General features: G+C 34.3%; 1 protein-coding gene across 1 annotated transcript in view; it reads right to left on the minus strand.

Annotated features, from left to right (window-relative positions):
- Nucleotides 1–15: 15 nt before the first annotated feature.
- LOC113512139 (E3 ubiquitin-protein ligase goliath) overlaps nt 16–14,825 on the minus strand; it is a 69,483-nt gene continuing 54,673 nt past the window's right edge. The window contains exons 4-12 of the mRNA XM_026895938.3: nt 14,498–14,597; nt 8,744–8,876; nt 7,263–7,380; nt 6,647–6,718; nt 5,283–5,365; nt 4,395–4,491; nt 3,735–3,830; nt 3,150–3,325; nt 16–2,421 (exon numbers count right to left, since the gene is read on the minus strand). Coding sequence (XP_026751739.1) covers nt 2,343–2,421; nt 3,150–3,325; nt 3,735–3,830; nt 4,395–4,491; nt 5,283–5,365; nt 6,647–6,718; nt 7,263–7,380; nt 8,744–8,876; nt 14,498–14,597 — 954 coding nt within the window. The 3' untranslated portion in view covers nt 16–2,342. The remainder of the gene's footprint in view (nt 2,422–3,149; nt 3,326–3,734; nt 3,831–4,394; nt 4,492–5,282; nt 5,366–6,646; nt 6,719–7,262; nt 7,381–8,743; nt 8,877–14,497; nt 14,598–14,825) is intronic.

Raw genomic sequence — 14,825 nt, forward strand, 5'->3', positions numbered from 1 at the left:
ATAATAAAACACGAATTTCAATACTGTATTGGTTTTTATTTTTTATCATCAACACTTGTTGTACACCAAGTACATTAGAACATTTCACGAAGGGAATGTAAATATTATTTATATGTAGTTAATAAAGTACATACCAGTCTCCTTGTTATTATAGAATCCAACGGATTTCCTATATAAGTACTGTAGTGTACTGTAAATAACTTAAATGCTCGCTTACACTAAACATAATTTGTTACTTAAAAATAAAGTTTGAATGTATGAAATCGCTTTTAAATACAATTCAATAAAAATAAAATTAAGTATTTCTTATAATTGAATTTAAAAGCGACACAATTTCAGACTAGATTATAAAACTATTATTAATAGAACGCAAGTAGTTGACCGCGTTTGTTTCGCAATTTTATTTGCATGTGTTTCACAAAGGCACCGAACAAGCTGAATATTGTCTTCGGAGTAGATCGGTGTTATGAATCATTTAAATGTAAGAGCTTGATAAAACCAACAGATAAATTTTTAATAACTAAAATCTTAGTGAAAGCTTTAACTAACCATACTGTGCAATGGCCCCCTTTGTAAAATTTATATATTTTTTCTTATTAAATTGTGCACAATCATGTCCAGCAATTGTATACGTAGGTATATTATTAAATAAAACATATATCCTAGCCGTTCATTTCTTTATAACGATCTACGTTAATCAGGTTACAACAAATACAGAACAAATTAGTAAATGAAACAGTGAATCGCGATAAATTCCAAAATATTTCATTATTAATTCCCTATCTACATTGACAATATTATTTTCTATCTAATAAACATAAGGATTAGTTTTCCTCGCATCGTTACAATGTTCACATTTATAGTATACTGGTCTGCGCAGACGTGAAACATTTGTCTTTATTTAGTTTATTTTTAATAGAAAAGCCTCTAAAATTGCGCGCAACAATACGTGTTCTGTAATTATACAGTTAACACAAACGGAAATTTTGTTCTAGAAGAAATTGTCCATCGTGTACCTAGATTTTTAGCCATATATTTTTATTGAATGGAAGATATTAAAAGCAATGCAGGTATAGTGAACTATAATTTGTATATTATTATGGACGGAAATTCGACACAGCTCTCACAGCATTGTAACGATTGCTTTGGTCGCTCCGCGCGACTATTTCAGTTACCACGCGATGGCATTGGCGTATTAGCCGACCTAATAGGTCTATATTTTAGGGGCGGAGGGGGCTTAAAATAGCCCAAATATAAACTTAGACATGTCTTTGAGCATAGCTAAAAGCTCCGCTCGCATTCTAGGATGGGCGCCAGACATTTTTGCGGTGGGCATGGTCTCGCCCCGCTAAATATATTTATGAGAGAACCTCTTATACTTAGGAAAATAAGGTAGGGCCACCACAACCGTATTTTACAAGCATTAATATGTACACAATATTTTCGTTAAAAGATACAAATGAGATCATGAACCAATTTAAGTACAGTGGCTCGCTTTTTGGAACTAAAGGCAGTGTTTATGTAAAATTATTTATATACACCTTTTGACAATGAGCTCACTGTCTTTACCATATACTTAAAGTATTGTTTGAAGAAGGTTACGATAAGTGATATCAGTATGTTTAGGTCACTATTAACATTTCTCCAGCACGCCTGGCTGATCTTTACGCGGCATAGAGCAGCAGTCACGAAATACCACCTATCTTCTTCTTGCCATTTCTATTTTACACAAAAAAGAACCTAAATTGATCAAATCTGTAATAATATTACATATATTTCTTTTAAACATTTTGCAAATTGAATTTATAAGATATTTAACATTACAACAATTGTATGACACACATACACGTGTATAATGCAAAACAAAAAGGAATACATTTGTAATATCCGTTGGTAATTTGTATTCACTAGTGAAGTGAAGGAATCTACAGAAAGATTACCATTACTTCAACTATAAATATATATAGCAAACAGTTCGTATAATTTGTATGGTGGTACTAAATGGCATGCAAGCTTACCATACTGGTAGGCAAACACTACTTCGTTGACTAGGCGGAGTCACGGATTCCTATCTACCAGCGTAACTAACCGATAAAAAAACTATATTGTCCTTAAAAATAGAAATATCACGTGTCATCCATGCATGGAAGAATACATCCACTGGAAGTTCACTTTCAAAGAGTTCATTCTTTATTGAGTATTTTTTTTTCTAATATATTTTTATGAACACATCACTCGTGTGGACCGCGCACTTCACTTGCAATCACATAGTGCCGCATTCCGTCAGTCTCCGCACACAACTTAGGCGTAGTTTGGCACGACGGTGGGTAGTCAGTTTCGACTCAGTCGCGAGCCGCCGAGCTAGCCGAGGCCGCCTGTTGCCTCGAACTCTCCGGCCGCGATCCGCTAGGTGTTGAAGATCTGTAAATGTGAGATTTTTTATAACTAAATCGCTTTATGTAGAACTTAAACAACTAACTAGTGAGGGTTGGGGGGGGGGGGGGGAAGGATTGTTCGTAATGGGGTTTAGCAACTCTATTACTAGCAATATATCTTATCAGATCGACCTCCTCGCGGTTCCCCTTGGAAGCCATAGTGATTGATTCATTGGTGAATTTGCCACGATGGGCTAACGGGCCTGTTTCATCTTTACCTGTCATCCATTATTGGTGCCCTGCCAGTGTATACCGATAGCGCAGGCGGGGTTACCATTCCATTAAAAAAAAAGCTAGTGAGGGTTAAGGGGAGAGAGGGAGAGAAAGAAGTGATTGTTAACAATGAAGAGATGAAGACTTTATTGCTAGCAATATATCCTTTCAGGTCAATTTTCATACGGCCCTCTTTTTTACAATAGTGATTACTTATAATAAATTTCTCAAGCCTTTATCCTCACCTATACTTCTTTGGTACCCTACAACGTAAACCGATAGGACAAACAGGGTTACCGTTTCATATTCATCCCATTAAGATTACAGTTCTGTGATGTACCAAATCACGTCCCTATATATATGAACAGCATGGACGGAGAAACAGCTTCTCATCTGGTGGGCCGTCAGCTTGTTTGCCATTCTAAGTATTATATAAAAAAAATAAAAAAAACATATGTGTGAGATGTTAATGACTTGATCATGAGATAGGTATATATATACCTAGTGGCGTGTCCACACCGCGAGTCTGCGTGTCTCGAGGCATGGCCGGAAGCGGAAGCGGAAGCGGAAACGGCGGCGGGCTCGCAACCGCGCAGCGACGGCACCAACTCGTCGGGCGACGACGCGCGACTGCTGCGCTCGCTCGTTGCCTCCTCGTATGAGTTGTCGCTCGTTAGCTGCAAACATATCGTGTAAACATGTGTAAACATATGTACGTGCGGCTTTAAACATCTCCGTCAAAAGCACTAAGCAAGTGACAATTATTTTCACACAATCTAAACTATTCAGCGGTTTAGACCGAGAGTTTAGATCTTAGAGTCTCAGGACCCCAATCAAGCGATATTCAATTGAGTTATCGCTGTTTTAAAGATAGGAAAGATATATTTGTTAACCGGGATTTAAGTAAAAAGTTTTAAGTTTAAGAAAAGTAAGGTAAGTTCATCTCCATCCCAAATTTTACTTATACATACATTGTACGTGAATCGTAAGGCCGCAAAGTCATAACAAGCACTATCATATTTAAAATATTAGTACGGATTAAATCCCTCGTCTGTATATGACATAATTGTAATGTGTAATACATACCAAGGTGAGCGGATGCCTGTTACGGGCCGGACTGAGCGCTCGACTTCTCGCCTCCTCCACGTCCAGTTGTAAGATGCTCTCTTGACTACCCGTGTACTGAAATAGAACGGGACAGAGTATTAACGGTCTATCTCTGTCAGAGATAAGTCCACCCTTGCTTATAACATTTATAAATACATTATTTTATATGTAACTTACAAGTGCAAAAAAGAATATAAATAAATAAATAAATAACGGCAGGCTTTCAATTCATATAATATTAATAATATATTTACTAACTTTTTGACGGATTATGGACCAATTAAATGGACCATTGTTAGATGGCGTATCAAGATAATATATATTTTATTTAAAATCTTGGGGGGAGTCATAGCTAGCAATATCGACAGTGTCGACCTGACAGGGTATCAGGTCGACTTCCACATGATCCTGGAAGCCATCCTGCTGTTTTCCAAGTGTATTCATCACGATGGGCTAACTGACCTCCCTTTCAGTCTCACCTATCATCCCTCATTGGTGCCTCGCCAGATTATAAATACAGTTAACGCAGGCGAGGTTACCATTCATTCATTCATTCATTCATAAAAATACCCTGAAAACTACATCTAATTTGTTGTAGTAGTTTTAAAATATAAGTTTAACAATATAAACGGTACACACCACAAAACCATAGTGCTTGAGTATATCCATCTTGCACATGGGACACGTCCTGTGCTCCAGCAACCACGGATCTATGCAATTCTTGTGGAAGTCGTGTCTGAAAATCACAATTTTTCATTACATTATTACAAGCTGAAAATTAGGAGTGGGTAATATAGTTATATCTATAAATTTTAGTTAAAATATCTATATAATGGTCCAATAACGAATATGTTGAAAGTTTGTCTAAGAAAACTTTCAACATATTCGTTAATAGTCTTGAACATATTCGATCGATATGGGCAATAATGAAATGGGTGATGGACCTTCTTCCATCATCAATGTCCAGAAGAAACCGAGTTGTGAATCAACCATCGTGAGTTCCAGGTGAATTTATCACGATGGGATAATTAACCTGTCTTTTTATTTTGACATATTATCCCTCAACGGTGTCCCGCCAGCGTATACCATTAGCGTAGGTGGAGTCACCATTCCATTATCATCCAATAAATAAAACGCAAGTGGGGTTACTATTCCATCTTCTTCCATTAAAAAAATATACTGGGCGAAATATGGTCATTTCGTCTTAAGTATAACAGAAAGACAATAATTGACAAATGTCAATTATTGTCATTCTGTTACCAAATACACTGTAAATGTGAATGTGAAAAAGACTCTATTTTCCACGCTTAGCCTCTCATTTGGGCCATTGTGCGTATGAGTCGTGGCTAGTACAGCCAACCTAGCTCCGCCCAGAAGCGCAGAAGCTTCCTGGGTTCTTCACAGGCCTCACGAAGCGACTTCACTGTTCCGAGGATTTCTAGATGTTGATAAACATCTCCGAATACACTATTAAAGATTAAATATTTTTTGAGCTTTAACCAAAAATAATGATCATTCATGGCTCACCTACAAGGAAGAGATCGAAGCGTCTCAGAGACTTTGTATGGCTCTATACATATAGCACAACATTCGCCATCGCCCTGTACTTCCTGAAACATTAAACATAACCATAATTATACATTATATCAATTTATATTATAATACTACCTGCATCCCGCGGCTTTGTCTAAGTTGGGATAGGCAGAGACACAAATAGGACAGTAGTACCCATGCAGTACCAGTACGAATTATAATAATGCAAGAAGTAAGAGATGCTCTTATGAAACTCTGGCGAAACTGTAGTGTTATTTTGTACTGGCTATTTCCCGCGACTTTGTCCGCTTGAAACAATACATACATTAGAATATAAGCCACCCGTGTATCATATTTCACTCAAATTTATTCAATAGTTTTTATGTGAAATAGAAATAAATATTCAATCCATCAATCGTTACAAACCTTCGCAAGGATTTCTCTTATCAGTGATAGTAGAGTACAGAGATAATCATTTGGACGTGTCGTACGAAAGGTATGAATCATGCCCTGTATATGCAAATATTTCAGAGAAAATATATCCTTTACGTTATGTGAATAAACATAGTGTCATTTTGTTTACTCTTAGACTCTTTTATGCCTCATTCTTGTATTGTCATAAATTTGTTATTAGTCATTTTAGTATTTTGTATAATTACATTTTAGCATCATCAGAATAGAATAGCCTTCATTTAAATAGACTTGTTTACAAGTATTTTTATATCATCATACATAATATATTTTTAATGATTCCACTGCACGCTGTAATGTTGGTGTTTACTAACTTTTTTTTATGCAACTTAGAATGGTAAGCAAGCTGACGGTCAACCTGATGGAAAGTGGTAACCGTCGCCTATAGACATGAGCAGTATCATGGACATAACAGAGTATACTGATTCGCTCCTGATGCGTTGCCATTCCTGAGGACTCTGGAATTATCCTGGTAACATATTCCGGTTACGCGAACCAAGTTGTGGGTGAAGCTTTTCTTGTATATATTTGACATTTTAGCGCTTCTCATACGAGAAAAGCGTACCAGCAAGGGTTAACGGGTGAGAATGAAGTCAGGTCGGGTGGCCCATAGGACAAATTAATCAGGAATTAACTACGACAGTTTTCAAGAGGTCCGCATGGAGGTTACTTTAGAGGATATCTAAATTCCCCTTTAGGTATTATAAATCCTCATCCCCAGGTAGCTATTGAAAAATATTTTGGTGATATCTACGTGTTCAAATAGTATCTGTAGGTAGACCGGATATATGTTCAATTTCGACATTCAAAACAAATAAATATACAATGCGAGAGGGCAGTTGCTTATTCTATACTTAAGGATGCAATAGTAACAAGGCAGTACTCACTCTATCATCAGTCTTTAAACTCTTTACAGGTATTTTGGACAGCGCTTTCTTGGCAGCACAGCACAGCCGTTTCTGGAATGCAAAATAATATTATATTCTACTATTTTTGAATAATCAGTTTTTGTAAGTCTACCGACTAATTTGGGATGCAAATAATTTTAACTGAGAAGAAAGGGCAAAATTTTGGCTGTTGCTTTCTTACAACAGACTTTCAAAAAGAAGGTTCTTGATTCGGTTGTAATTTCTTTTAATTTTTGTTACGTCATAGCTCCATCAATTGTAAACCGACTTGAATTTTTTTTTTATCTAAAAGAATATACTTACAGATTAGTCCCATAGAAATTTCATCAAAATCTCTACCAGAGAAAAACTACCAGACAGTTTAGATTTTATGTAAAAATAATTTGTTTTTCCACAATTGAAGTCGGTTTTTTGTTCCACAATTTTATTTACAAATAAGAATTTACAAAAAAACTATATAGATATAATGACTATTACAAACTTCATATTGATAAAAAAAAAGTTAAATTCAATAGTAACACACTATACCACATTCCATCAGGCGGGTCGTGTATTACTTTGTTATTCCAAGTTATAAAAAAAAATGTATACTAACAGAGAGCCGGTCCTTGGCGTGTATGTATCGGAAGCGCTGAATGTAGTAGAAGACCAGCCACGCTAATGATATCACCATCAGCACGATGAACGAGATCGACACGAACAGAACCGACGTCCTGAAATAGTACATTGCATCATTTGTAAAAATCAAGAATCAAAATTATACATATCTATTTATTTAACACTTTATTGCACCAACATTATAGAAATTTGAAGTATTTTCATATATATATATATATATATATATATATATATATATATATATATATATATATATATATATATATATATATATATATATATATATATATATATATAATGGGAGCGTTTTTTTAATCATCTCCACTCAAAGATAGAACAGATTGCTAGAGATAAGACTGCCTTTTTTTACTAGGTATATCAAATAATTTATCTCCCAAAAACAGAGGCAGATAAATCATATAGAAGTTTAGATACAACTATGTTTTGCCTCTCGTGGCACGCAAATTATTTCGAATATTATTTAATACTAATATACATTACTTTTAGATACAAACAAGTATACGGTTACCATTTGGTTACCGTTGCCAACCCTGAAGAAACCTCTTTACCCCCCCTATACAGGGGGGAAAGCGATTGTTAGTAATGGAGACTGAGAATCCTTTTGCTAGCAATATACCCAAACAGGTCGACCTCCTCGCGGTTCTCCCTGGAAACTATCATGGTTAATTCCTGATAAATTCATCATGATGGGCTAACTGACCTGTTTTCATTGTCATCTATCACCCTTCACTGGTGCTCCGCCAGCGTATCCCGTTAGCGCAGGCGGGGCTACCATACCATTATCACTCATCAAAAAAAAAAAAAACCCTCCCTATACCTATTTATATTATTTCATGTAATTTTGTTATATAAGTGTAATATATGTTTTTCGTATTATTTTTTAACTGGTGCAATAAAGAGTAAATGCATATAAAACATGAAATTTTGTGCGGATTTCTTGTATAGAATTCAATTATAATTATTGCCATCGTTCTAAGGGAGTACTCTTCGAGTGACAGTGAACATTTTTCATTCTCTTCTTTGTCTATATGTTTAGTTGTGTGTTACTTTTTCATAATTATTGAACACATTTTAATGGCTGTACTAGCCACGACTCATACGCACAACGGCCCAAATTAGAGGCTAAGCGCGGAAAATAAAGTCCTATTCACATTCACATATTTTTATGAAATTTAGTAGGTGGCACACATACACGCACCCCCTCACCCCCTCATTTCGGATGTACTTCAATGAGAAATTTTCTTTAGGGCGAGTATGTTGCTTTTAGATATATATATTTGATATTAAAAGCACCAGCCTCTGATAGTGATACAAAGAAAAGGCCCTGTTTTTATTACTACACTTATTATGGCAATAAAAAGCACATTGTATGCATTGTGCCACTGGAAAGCGGGAGTCACACAAAAAGGTCGGCAGACAGTAAAAAGCGGTACTAACTTGTTTATGTTGTTTCCAACGTTGGCGAAAGTGCGTCCCTTCGTGATACCTATCATAACTCGTGTGCCATTGTCGATGAGCCGCGTGATCTCTTCTCCCTTCCATTTGTATGTGAACACGGCGCTTATATTGCCTGCAACAATATATCAGATTTTTAGTATTAAAACTAAATTACAATTGATCAAGGTAAATAATACAACAAGATAATTATTTTCTACAATAGGGTACTAAAAGGAAGACAGGCTAGGGAGTGGGGGGAAGGGATTGTTAGTAATGCGGACTATCAGTCCAATTGCTAGCAATATAAGAATAGTCTGCCATCCGAAATCGACTGAGAGAGCATCACTTATCACTATGCTGACGTATTATGTATATGTGTATGTGTTCATTTGTGTATATATGTATGTATACGATTATATGTGTAGTTTGTATTATTCATTGTGTGTGTATGAATGTGTTTATACAATGTACGCAAATCGTATGACTGCTTATTTTTATGTTTTAAAATAACATCCAATTCACATGAAAAGATTTACTGGAAAAAATATCTTATTAGAGATAAGCTCGCCTTTGTACACTATGTTTAAAATGAATGGTGCTTAACATTATGTTTCGCGTACAATAAAGAATAAAGATATACCCTGTCAAGTCACCTCCACATGGTCTCCCTGGAAACCATCGTGCGAAATTTCAGGTATATTCATCACAATGAGCTAACTGACCTGTCTTTACATTCTCACCTATCATCCTTTACTAGTGCCAGCGTATATCATCCAATAAAATAAAATGGAAGACATGCGTGATAGATATATAATATATGTATGCATAATTATATTCCGAGTGTACACGTGTAGTTTACTTAAACTAACTTGAACAAAAAAAAACTTAAGTATACTATGAAATTAGATACGAAATGTAGATTACCTGTGCTTATTGCATAGATTATATATTATTATTATTATGTCTACTTGATTAATTGATGATTTTATAATAATCTTATTAACATTATAAATGTAAAAGTTTGTAAAGACGTTTGGATGTACGTTACTTAATCACACATAAAGAGCTGAATAGATTTGAATGAAATTAGGTACACAGATAGGTCTTTCCTAACTTAACACATAGAATTATATACTGACACACGCGGGCAATGCCAAACAGCTAGTATGAGTACTTGCTAGAATATTTTTTTAAATTTTGTATAGAAATATAGCAATATAAGTAGTACATATAAACACATACATTTTATAATATAATGAAAATGTTAGTAGTGGATGCAAATAAGATTTAATAAAAATAATAACCTACATCAACTATTATATGACTTAATTTGATCTCCAATCAGCATTGTTAATGTAGATTTAAACTAAGCGAGCGAGTCTTTGTACGATTTGATAAGACACACTATTACCAACGAATTGAGAAATTGTATGAACCGATCAACATACAAATCTTTGTTGTTTCCCTACTTCTTAAATTTTTAAGGAACGTTCAAAACAACGTTGTTCTTTTAATCTAAATTAATTTTTATTCTAGTATCTTGTACCTGGGACTAACCGCCCCATTGCTAGCAAGAACCTATCAAATGGACGTTCACTCGGTTAATACTCGTAGACTGTCTCACCTCATCTCCCTATGGTCGTGGGTTTGAACCCCTCGCCATAAAAATATTCGTATCAATGGGTACGTCTGTTGGTTTTGGTCTGGATTTTCTATTCTAATTATTTAATTCTATATATACATATTATGTATTTACAAAAAAATCTAACAATTTATCCATAATAAAAGCTCTGCTTAGTTTGGCACTAGGTGGCGTTTTGTAATGCAATAACAGAGTACATAATATCATTGTATAACCTTCAAATGTTTCTGTACAGATACATACAGCTGTATTCATAGTTTACATATACATCAGTGTACATAAAAGGATTGAATACGTCGATTGCTTAAAGATAAGGTGCGCAGGCGCAGCTGACAGGCCCACGCAGGCCTATACTATTCTGACGATTTGTTCTCTGCGCCAATTACTGAGTGTTGTGATACGACATTCAACTTCGTTTGCTTATACTATGGTAAATTGCTTTAACGCATAAATTAACATTTTTACTCCAATGCCGAGTTATCGAAATTTATCTAAATTTAATATTGTAAAGATGATTAATCTTTTTTTTAAGTTTGTAATGGATATACTCAAAAAATACTCAACGATTTTAAAAATTCTTTCACTTGTAGAAAACTACATTATCATCGGATAAACAGGCTATATATTATTTTCGAAAAATTTATCTGTCCATTCAGTAGAAAATAATAATTATCTCACTTCATATCTGGAACATAATATTTTTATGCACCGTATTTTATTATAATTAAAAATAATATAATTCTATGATTTCTATGATATCATTCAAAAAGAATTTAGTACCAAGTTTTGAAGTTCGAACGTAACAAGGTTGCGGTATTATCGTTCTTGTAATATGATTGTTTGATAATCACTTGCACCTGTCTATACTTACCTACATACAATGCCCGGAACTAATTAACGGATAGATACTAGACGTATTTTGTCTATATATAAACGCGGAATTAATAGATTCGATGTTTACACAGAGACGATGGGCGACGCAAGGGGCCCCATCGGAATTATTTATCGAATTGGCGACATTATGAAGAAAGGTCAAACAGCAACCCGGAACTGATTATCATTGGTGAAATTTAATCGTTCGCGATTTATTAATATACGAGGCAATTTACTAGTTTTACTTCTCCGATATTTAATTGCCCTGAATGTTTACTAATATTATAAATGTGAAATTGTGCTTGTTTGTGACCCCTTGGCGCTTTAACGGCTTAACCAATCGTCATAATTGTCTTGCTTATTCCTTATATTGTATAATGCAAACAAGGTATACTGGTATTTGAGGTAAGAAAGAACATAGACTACTTTCTTTACAAATAAAAAAAATTTTGTTCAGGTTAATTTCTAATATTGCTCAATCGATTTTAATGAAATCTTGTAAATGTATATTGCTTGCTCCACTTAGTCTTTATTTACCGAAATATATATCTATCTCTCGCATGACTTGTGGAAGGCAAATCGAAATCTGCCTAGTCAGATAGTGTGATATAATTGATTGTGAACAGTTTGTAACAGCATCTTTAAAGTATATGAATTTAACTGAAAAAAAAAATAACAATTATATAAATATATTATATAAATAACAATTATACAAGTTATGGTGTATAAGAGACAAGTCGAAAATAAACTTGCTCTTTTATTACACAGGGTTTAATCAAATGGTAGTCTGAAAATTCGATGTTTTACGTTTATTTTTACGCATAAATGAAAAGTTCTCATAATGTTATTGAAAATGAAAGTCGTGTCCGTACAAACTTAGCATGGTACTAATATAACCGACACGTGTTGAACAACCTTGACCGTGAAACTCAGTTGGTTTGATCTCATTAGGGGGGTATGACGGCCGCCCTCCGCACCCAGCGAGCCAGTAGAAATTATCCTATTAACCGTCCCTACTTTTATCTTTTCAAGTGCCTACGAAACCTTAACAATAATAACCTGACCTTTAAGTTTACTAAATAGACAACGTGACCGCACGGTTTGTACGAAAGTGTGTTTGTTCTTAACTCGACGATATATTTATATGCACAATTTGTATGTACATACAACATATTTATGTTAAGTTACGTTACCTCATAAGGAGAGTTTTACCAGTAGTTGCCACGTTTGGCAGGCGGATTGGCAACCGCAGTGAGCTTTTGCTAATGTTTTAATAGAGACGCTGCTGTCCATTCCTCGACCATTAAGTTACCTTAACTGCTGATTACGACACTCACGGGAATGGAAGGGGTTGCCCTTTCTACGCCAGAATACGGTATATAAAAAAAACACAGCAAAACACGTGATAAATACGCCAATTAACTAACAAGTTGTATGACAAGACTAGCCGCGTGAATCAGTACACAAAGTACCTTACGTGTTAAGTTAGGATATTGGCTACCCATGCACCAAATTGCATTAAATTTGCAGCCATTTGAGCGTTATTGAGTAATAAACATCCGAATATACAGACACTTATACAAACTTTTACATTTAGAATATTAGTAGGTTTTTAATAAATATTTTTACAAATGATTTGGTTAAGTCCTGTGTTAGTCCCATAATTATTTTATCACGATTTGATCGCTATTTTTTGGGTTTAAAATAATAAACAATCATAGAAGTAAAGAATCGTATCAAAGAAATATTGCAAATAAATTCGGCTCCGTTCCCTGGAGAGAGATACGCTTTCCTGAATAATATCAGAGAATTCCGAGTAATTTTTCCTTCCTTTAAAATTTATGCCTTACCATACATAATTACACAATTTAGATATAAACCTATGCAATATCTAAAATATAAAAACCAATGCTAATATGCAATATAATAAGATAATTCCATATATTGCAGTAATGACAGTGAATTGTACGAGTACATTATTCCTTTTGTAGTGCACAATTAAATATTATTGATACATACAGGAAGGCAAAGTAATTGTGACCAGAAGATGATCACCTTGAATATTATTAAATGACATTTCTCGCCGCTTATGTCGCCCTGTGCCTTCGATATATTACCCTTGTTATTATGTGAATAAAATAGTTCCTCTTTTACATATCATTAACAATTTTATAATGTTTTTATATGTATACTAATATTATAAGATGAAAGATTAAATTGTTTGTTTATTTGTAATGAATAAACTTCAAAATTAGTATTAGAGTAAAAATTATTTCAAATATTGAAACGTGCATTATCAGCGAGTGACATAAACTATATTTTTTCGAAAATTCTATCTACCCGCGCGAAGCCAAACCCAAGAAAGAATAAAAGTTGAACTCAGTTTTTTATGAAACACATAAAAAACTGAGTTCAATCGTCGCAAAACCAGTTATTGCTGAACCGATTTTTATAAAATTTCCATGGGACCAATCTAAAAGTATATCCTTTGAAAAAAAGCATTTTCCAAATCGATTTATAAATGTCAGAGTCACAGACATAAAAAAAACAACCAAATTGAAAGACCTTTCCTTTTTGAAGTTGATTGAAATAAATGCAGAGAAATGGAAAAGTTACAATAACCGTATCGTATTTTTTTATTACCTACACGATAGATACGCGCTTGGACTTCACCTGATGAAGTGACGTTAAGGTCTAAATTTAAACTGGCTTACCCAAAAGGCAGTTGATTCACAATTTTTATTTTATAAATATAACAACCATATTTCTTAATACTTTCTTACAACAAAGTTTCTTTCCATCGTCTGTACACTTTAATCTTTTAAACTACACAATGAAATTTAATGTATATAATACATGCATACATATGCATGCATTATATACATAAACCCTAATATTATTTTGTGTTAATTTGTGGAAATATGATGATAACTATTCAAGATATAGAAAGAAATCAAATTGACTAAGAGCTTTAATCGAAAACACTACTTAATCCGTTTGAGATATAACAAAACAGTGTATGGTGGGATTGTTTCTCTTTTATAGGTCTACAAAAGAGTTCACAATAACATATGTCTATCATTTAACGATATGTTACTATAACCATCTAATTCATACTTGACGCAACAAACATGATGCAAAAAATGTAAGCATATATGCTACGAGTAGTAGACCCAAGCGAAACCAGGATAGGTTGCTAGTCACAGTATATTCTTGTATAGTTTTAATAAAGTACTCACGTCCGTTGTCAGATGATAGCTTCATCTTCTCAAGGAGTGTGGTGTCTCTGTCGTTGTACACCAATACGGCGCTTGCGTTCGCCCGCCAAGCATTTTGAACCTGAAACATTGAGATTGGCTCTAGCAATATTTCTATATTGAATTGAATCATTCTTGATTCAATTCTCAAAAAATCTTTAATTTCAAAAACTCGACAAAGCCTGCGAGACATGCCTACCCCTGTTATATGTATCTGGCCGGTAACAATTTAACATTTGAAAGACGGGGTTTTTTATAAACGGGATCTTCTTTTTCAACCGACTTTAAAACGAAAGAGGTTCTCGATTCG

The sequence above is a fragment of the Galleria mellonella genome, unplaced genomic scaffold (assembly GCF_026898425.1).
Source record: "Galleria mellonella isolate WM207_F2 unplaced genomic scaffold, CSIRO_AGI_GalMel_v1 utg184, whole genome shotgun sequence".
Lineage (NCBI taxonomy): Eukaryota > Metazoa > Arthropoda > Insecta > Lepidoptera > Pyralidae > Galleria > Galleria mellonella.